At 46.3% G+C, this 8,380-nt stretch overlaps 1 protein-coding gene across 1 annotated transcript in view; it reads left to right on the plus strand.

Moving 5' to 3' along the window:
* T265_07301 (hypothetical protein) overlaps positions 1-8,380 on the plus strand; it is a gene marked incomplete at both ends in the record, with an annotated part of 45,037 nt that overhangs the window by 25,076 nt on the left and 11,581 nt on the right. Inside the window, 5 exons of the mRNA XM_009172788.1 lie at positions 3,049-3,654; positions 4,856-5,219; positions 5,385-5,933; positions 6,608-6,994; positions 8,028-8,158. Coding sequence (XP_009171052.1) covers positions 3,049-3,654; positions 4,856-5,219; positions 5,385-5,933; positions 6,608-6,994; positions 8,028-8,158 — 2,037 coding nt within the window. The remainder of the gene's footprint in view (positions 1-3,048; positions 3,655-4,855; positions 5,220-5,384; positions 5,934-6,607; positions 6,995-8,027; positions 8,159-8,380) is intronic.

Below are 8,380 nucleotides of genomic sequence, written 5' to 3' on the forward strand. Positions count from 1 at the left end.
CGGGATTTCTACTGAATATGGAGCTTGTGTCAATAACTGATTGACGCCTAATCCTGTGTGGCGCGCCTGCCACCTTAACGTCGTTTTTCTTCTACTGTGTTGATTTAGGAGACATAAGGGCGTGGTTGGCTGGGTAGTTCCTGTTTTTCGTGCATACATTTGCACAATTTTTAAAAGGTTTCTTTTATCTTCACCATCGTTAGCTGTTTGGTTATGTTTCCTCGAATGGTGGCGGGACGTTAGAAAACAGGTTGCCAAGCTCGGCGAACGGACCAGTAGCTAACCAGATAATAAGCGGTAAACACACCCCAGCTACCGCTATTCCACCGCGGAAAATCAAGCTAAACAGGGCGGTGTACCAACTCTATTAGTTTGTCCCCTTGAAGTGATCGCTTGGTTACTGTTTAGTCAGTAAGGCCGCCAAAATTCGCTCTAAAGATGCTCTGCAGCGAGTAACTAGAGTAATTGAAAGCATTACAGGAGAAGCCAGCTTCCCCGAAAGTCCCATTGATCGTAACTTTATTACTTTGCTGCTTAAGCTCCAGGTCACTGAGTTTGAGAATGATTCTTTCAGAGGTGATCCGCAGATATGCTGGCATAAGCGCAGACTTTATAAAGCTATGAATAGAATGCAGCTCCTGCTACAACCGTTCTTTGTTTGCGAGTAGATGACTCATCCTACTTCTTAGAGGACTGACTTCAAAAAACGCCAATATATTCCTCCTGATAGTGCTGTACGGCTGAGGGTTCTGGTCTAATGATAAGGCAACCGGTGGATAAAGGTGCATCTTCCGTCCGGCCTGGGAACTGGTAATAAAACGTATTCTGTTGGCATCCATCATGATGTCAGCTCCAGCTCTCCAGTTCGTTTGCAGGACAGTCAAACCAGCAGTGATCAATACAATCACGCATTCTCTTTGTGGTCAGTTCTCTTCTTCTTCTTCTTCTTCTTCTTCTCCAGTTCTCTATTTGAGTGCTTGAACTCTTACGATCCATTCCGTACGCTACACCGATATCTCCCCAGGTAAGCACACCGACCAGTGCCCCTTGTGCCTTATCAACACCCAGAGGTCACGGCTAACTAACTCATCCATGTGACTCTTCAGTCGACTGTTTCCCAGTTTGGTGACTGATCTTACATGTGTAATTGGATAAACCTCCGTAGTAATGTGAGCTGACGAGTTATCAGAACCATACGCAAATCGAGCTGTGTACTTTCGACGTCTCATCTGCTATTATGGACAGATCATTTGGGCAAGCCGTTTGGCTAGCTTGTGCCTAAATTGACGGCAAGCACTGCAAATATCTCAGTGTGACCAATTGCTCAGCCCCAACTATTGACGAAGTTCGATGCGAAATCAGTTTTTTTGAGGAGGCCTAAAGCCCTGCCCTGGGTATTCATACGGCGACGGAGGCAGTTAAACAATGCCGTTCCGGTCTTCAAAAAAGCACGAGAAATGCGAGACCGTCGTTCCTAACATGCAAACTGGTGTCATCCTGCGTAGGCTCACCAGTCCTCATAAGGAACAATCTTGTGGAAACCAAGCAGAGTTTCCTTTAGGTTTTAGATGCATCGATCAGGTCTTTGCCCTCTGACAACCCGCAGGACATCACTATGTGTACATTAGACCAATAACTGCTGCCTTTTTATATCTAAAAGCAGTACTCAACTTAGTCGATCGCGCGATGCCAATCACGTTTTTCCGGCCATATTTTTGGTACGCCAGGTAATTGATCGTTTGTCCGTGTTGTTTTCTGAAGTCAGTTCTGACCGAAAAAAGACGCGAGGTGGACAAAGCATGGCCTGGAGACCAAGTTTGCGATGTTCACAGGCAGTTTTCAGTTGTTCTGCTTTATGTGAGGCCAGATGACTTAGTGGTTAGAGGGCGAATTTACTGAACAGAAGGGTAGTGGTTCGAACCCGACCTCTGTCTCTCGAGTTTTCCTGTCTAGGCTTGGGCAACCTGGCAGCTAAGCACCGAAAGGGTGCTACAGTTGAATTCTTGTCCTTTTTCAGAGAGGAAACTACTCACAAGGTTTCCGAAAACTCTTCGACAACCCACGACAGGTTTCGCCCTTCTTGAGGCTCATCAGGTAGGCGCAGAGCCCGAGTTTTCGTCAACCTTATGTTCTACTTGAACCAGATTGATCTGCAAATGAGTGTACTTATCGATTATTTTCCTACTTAATATTATTCTTTATGTCGTCTTCGTGGTTCTAGTACCACAGACCTCCATCGGTGACTAGACACCTGCGCTAACTTCGAGCATAGCCACTGGTGCCTGTATATCCCCTCGCTTGTTCTTAACCGTTAACCTATTATCTGCTTTATGTTTTCGACCTTAATTTATGAACCTCATTTAACCCTACAGCATCTAAATGCTGTGTCAACCCGAATCGAAGATGTTATTGAACAACTGCTTTTTTTCGACGATCTGAGTTGTCGAGAACGGGACCAATCTATGGCATGTGTTTGTTCATTCTAAGATCCCACATTCTACAAAGTCACGAGCAGCGGATACCCGTTAATTTGCATGATATGGCTCATTGGGTCATTTTTATCCCTATTTGAAGCTTGTGCTACTAATTTTCCATGTGCAGCTACAAGCCCCTAATAGTCTCTGTTTTCAATTTTTTTCCACTACAGTATACTTCTGTACTTCTGTAGCTCGTGCAAAGGAGCTTATTTGTTTCATGCGTACTCTCATTTTTCATATTTCTCCTATTCTTCCGTCATACAGCGTCTGAGTGGCAGGTCTTATTTTATAAAACAGGTATTGCAGCATCTAGGTTTGAATGGTGCTGACCCAGACGACTAACCGAAACGATCGAGGTTCTAATGCTGTTACTGGTTAGGCGTTCGGAATGAACTGTCCGCCTTTGAGGAGTTTCAGTGTGAGTTACAAACTGGTCCAGGGATTTCTTTACCTCTCAGAAGTAGTATCTCTTCAAGAGATTTTAACGTCTTGCGATATGTACCTAAGATACTTTGGACATTAATATTGTTCCCATAACCCGTTTATCGGCAACTCTGCCACTCTTTTTCAGACAACTTCCTATCCCTATATGAACACACCGAACCCTCGCTATCCTGATCCCTACGGTCGCACTGCCTATCCTGGCTATCCACCGAGCTCAGCTTACCCGTATTACCAGACACCAACACAGCAACTGCGCCAGCAGCCTTTATCCCAAACATCAGCGAGTGAGTATCCTATCTCCAATGCAGCGGCACCATCCAAAGTACCCTCAACACCTCCAACTAGTGGTCCCTCGCTTATGGACCGTCCGTCCTCCAGATCTATGAATATTCATGGACAAAACCCTGCGATTTCACCCTCTAGCCAGCTTTCTTCTCCCGTCCATGCCGGTGGAAATAGCGGTAATCCCCCGTCCTCTAATTGGCCACCACAGGGCCGTCCGTTTGGATCACCACAACAACTCAATCACGGTCAGTCCCCGTTTCAACAACAACCTCAGCAGCAACAACAACCAAGACCGCGTAGTGCGTCTCGGGACACACAGCCTATGAAGGTGTCCAGTGAACCATCCAGCGAACCTTCCACCATTGCTCAGGCAGATTGTACAAATGAATGTGCTACAGCACAAGCTGAGGATGAAGCTGGGTCACGGCCCCCGTCCCGGCTGAGTGAAGTGAGTTTTCACTTTGATGGCGCTCAGTATCATGTTGAGAGATAGTTCGAAATAGCTTAGTGCTTAAGCCGCCAGCCTACGAACCCGACCTCTTCATCTCAACTTCCCCTGTGTAGGCTTGGGAAACCTGGCAATATCCCAGGCCCGTCTCTTTCCGTTGGCATGGCAGCTAGGCACCGACACGGATGCTACGTCTGAACGAGTATCATAGTGGATGAGTCAATATAGACAAAGTGACAATGTAACGAAAAGTGCTCGCTGATTTCAATCAGGCTGAGAGTATCTAGATCAAAACGGGGAGCGAGCATGCTTTTCCCGTATTTTAAATGTTTTTTTTTTGGAGAAACCGACTCTAGAATCAGTCATATTTTTATGGATTCGTACTACTACTTCTGAGTGATGAAGCGAACAACCCTATATTGCTTTTTATCTCTAACGTAGCCGAACTAGCTCCCAACAACGGATCCCGTTTCGGAACTCCACATTCTCTTCACTGCTCACGGATATGTAATTGCCCTACCATATGTTTTTCTTTCCGCTGCTTCTTATGTTTTTACATCATCCCCTTCATTGTAATAGTCGCCGGCATAATTGGCGATCACATGCATGTGCTATACTTTCCGATCATTTCCTCCGTCAGCGTAGTTTTTTGTAAGATGTATGGCGTCAGGTTCTAGATAAAAGAAATCGGCCTACTTGTCGGTTTCACTTCTGTCGTTATGGTCCTGTTTACTTCTATCGGAAACTGACTACATAATTATACACTGCATTTTTCTTTAGAGTATCCGAATTTCAAAGGTAGGCTAGCGGAGAGAAAAAGCTGCATTCAGCATTGTCATCCGAAAATAATGACACGTGGTTTACTAACTTTCGTCCACAGTAGATCCTTCGGTCGATCACCTATGTGTATGCCGGATGGCTGGACTGCTGCTACCCCGGGATTAACGAAACAGTGCCCGTTCGGCTAAGTGTCTCGAGTTAGCCTATTATTGTGCTACTGGATTACTTGGGTCTCGAGCCAGTGAGAACAACACGGAATCCAAATTACAGCACTAATGTTGCCATGTATTGCCCATAAAACATACCACAATTGCATACGCACCGATACGGTGGAAAACGATACTATTCGCGGCCCGAGTGCACGAAATTATTTTTTTTCGTAAAATTGGTCTGCTGTCCTCTTGTTTTTTATCGCTACTAGACCAGTGCTAAACCGGTACTATCCTTTCTTCTGAAGGCTGGTCGGCCACCGACTGCAAACAGTTCCGGATCTGGGATCAGAGAGCATGTCGAAGAGCAAATGTTACCAAATGCAACTGATTTGCTACCGGTCACCTCGGATTCTTTATCTTCCGGTCCAAGTGTCTCGATGGATTCTTCTTCACCCCATCCTGGACCTCCTCACTTTTCAAATATCTCTTCCCCGAACTCGTCACCGAACGTTTCCAGGGGGACACCACAGTCATACCCATCTTTCTCACAACAACCTGCCTTTAATACGTCAGCCTCGGTCCCAGCCCAGGCGGCACAGTCAGTAGGTGGACCTCCTGCAATGAACGTTAGTGGTAAGTCACAATTTTCTAATAGGGATTCCGTGTTGAGACTAGTTTGTTTTGTTAACTGTCTGCCCTCACCAAAGGCTTTTATTTCATTTCGTCTCTTCTGCTTTTATTATTGTTGGAAATGTTGCATTACCGAACTGACGCATCTAGCACAATCAGTCATTTTAGATCCCACTTTTACCTCCATCTCAGGGTTGCAACGATTGCCTGGCCAAGTGGGTCCTCCATCTCGTCCCTATGGCATTCCATCCCAAAATCCTCCAGTATCTCGACACCCATATCCACCATACATGCAAGGACAACCGACACAACAACCGACCACCAACAACTACCTTGCTGGTGGTCGAGGGCCTGCATTCTATCCCGGTGGCACTCACCCTATGCGTCACGTGACCTCCCCCATGCACTCGCTAGGCGTTACGGCCGGTGGCCCCCCTCGTTCTGCAGGTCCACCGGGACAGTTTCTGCCTCAGACAGGCCCGGGTGGTCCAGGGATGATGCCTCCTCCAGCTGCCCCTCCTCCAGCAGTAAGTCAAATTGGAGCTGCGACCAGTGGACCAACCTCGCAACCAGGATTTTTACCAGGTGCCTACAACCTATCAGCCACCACAAACGGTACTCCTTATCCAGCTCCTATGGTGCCGGCTACTTCTTCTTGGGACCAACAATCCCAACATCCGGGACTTTCGAACAATGTGGGGTCACAGCAGCAGTTCGGTATGTGCATTACACTACTCTGTTCACAACTAGTTTTACGGGGTATCGAAATCAGGTTGTCACCAAAATGAGGTGTGGGATACGGCTGGACATTACCAGATCCGTGAATTACAATAGCGGCTCATTTTTGTGTAAGGGAGAAGAAAGGATGTTTTAACCTGTTGTATCACTCTGCTTGAAAAAAGCATTATCAGGTTGATTGACTTCAGAATGGTCTTGTGATACAGCCATTCCCGTTGGGAAATTGTCTCCTGTCACAATCAACCTTAGTACAACCATGACAAACCTCAGGGTTGTTTAGACAGAAGCTGAACAAATCATCTGCTGTGATAGTGTTTCTGAGTTTTGACACTAACCGCAGTGAAGACAACTAATCTGCTCGCTTTGCTCCCAGGTCAGCGCTTGCATGCTATTTGAATAACTCTACCCTGAAATGAGACTGCGTTTCCACACACTGACGCAAGTTGTTAATCAGACGAAATTTCTATCCTAGCCAGCGCGAAGACCTAATAATTTCCTGCGCATGCTAGAATCACTTTATTTCCTTTACACGTTGCTTTGCAGACCACCCTCAGCATTGAACTTTTGTCTAGGAATATCGCTTTGCCCCGTGTTTTTTGCCGGATTGTTGTTTACCTTGAGCGTGTGGTGTACTGTCTTATTCAACATTCCAGCTACTGGAAGACCTTCTCCACTCTATACTGGTCCTGCAGACCGCGTTGTTGGTTATCCACCCTCTCCTCAACATGGGGGCGCAACTTCCTCCAATAGTACAGGATCGATCCCACAGTTGTCTGGCGGACCATATCCTCATGCACAACTTCCCGTATCGTACCATTCTCAACTACCGTACCCATCTTCGCAACCTCCTTATCCTTCGCATCCCTATCCATCTGGTATGGGACTGAATGGCCCAGCACAACTCTCACAACAGCCACTGAGCGGTAGCAACGCACCAGCGTATCCTTCAGGACTTCCTACTCCTGCTGGTGGACCTGCTGGTCAACCCATCAGAGAGCATTTCCATCCGCAATACGCCCCAGGTCTTCCACAACCATCAGGTGATTCAGTTTTTTCGTCTGACTTCTCTATTGTGAGCCCAATGAGTTGTTTCTGTTCCATTAGTAACATTGTTCTTTTCTCAACAACCTGACCGTATCCCGTCAGTCGATCCTGATTTCATAGTTTTGCGCGAATGCATCCGGCATAGATTTACAGCGGAAGTAAGATAGACTGGAAACGTCTGTTGTTCGATGAACATGAATGACGGCCTAAAGTCTGTCTGCCTATTGTCTCGCCGGTTACTATCTATCTTTGGTTTTGCGACTAATTTTCACCTGGTGGTTTGTCCGGATTCTTTCGTTATCTCCCAAACTTTTCCTTTTGTGGTGTTTTTCTCGGTGATCTTATACGCTTAGCGATCCACTCAGAAGTAGTCTGTATTGTGTTACTCAACCCGCTTATTCGTCGTCATATGAACTAGAGTTCGTTGGCATCTTGCTAGTTCAGGATGACCTCTAGGATCAAGGTTTGAGCACTGGAACTCACCTTTCAAACTACAACTTAGTGACCGTACCCTTTCACTTTAGTTTACTGCGTGCCAAACTGGAAAACCGCCAAAACTGAGCTTGATGGTGAGCAAGCTACGACGAATGTTACTATCACGTCCATCGTTTGGTGTGTGTCCTATCCAGGCTAGGTGCATCGAAGTTGTCACTTTTGCCTTGCGCAACAACCTTACAGACCTCACATTTCTGTAAGACAGTGTTGCAGCATTTCGTAATAACTTCATCCATACCTAGTCAGTTTTCACGCGTTTGGGTTTTGTCGCCGAGCGTATGTACATGTGGAACAGCCATCTCAATTCCGCAGGGTACGACTGAAAAGCACGTCGTTCCTAGGGTCCTTTAGAATGGGAATTTTATATTGACTCTTCATTTTTTGGCGTCTTATGGTCAAAATCTGTGGCCGCTCCCTGTTTACTGTCTGTGAACACAGCACAGGTTCTTAGGTTTGCTATAAATTACTCGTTAGGTCTGTAGGTAATCATACTTTATCCAGCTTCTAATTTCCACTTCTGGTGTTCCCTTTCAGACCGTGGCCCGCCCTCCTGCGGACCGCTCAGTGCACCCGGCATTTCACCTGAGTCCGGTCCCACTGCCGTTCGTATGGTTGCTGGTGGGATTAAGATGCTTCCCGGTGGAGTGATTGGCAAAGGACCTAAGGTATGAATTTCCTGTCTAGTGTTTCCACGGGATGATCTAACGCGCAATATATGCTTCTTTAAGGGCGAAGATAAATTATGGAAGAAGTGAGCACAAGATCATGCACCCTTTCGAAGAGAAAGTTGTTATTTTTCACAACCGACCGTCCCTGATTACCGAATTTTCTCACCAATTGAGCGCCGGTATTAATCGTTCCAAAGATTTTCGAGTTTAGTCTTGATC

This window comes from Opisthorchis viverrini (assembly GCF_000715545.1).
Source record: "Opisthorchis viverrini unplaced genomic scaffold opera_v5_165, whole genome shotgun sequence".
NCBI classification, from domain to species: Eukaryota; Metazoa; Platyhelminthes; class Trematoda; order Opisthorchiida; family Opisthorchiidae; genus Opisthorchis; species Opisthorchis viverrini.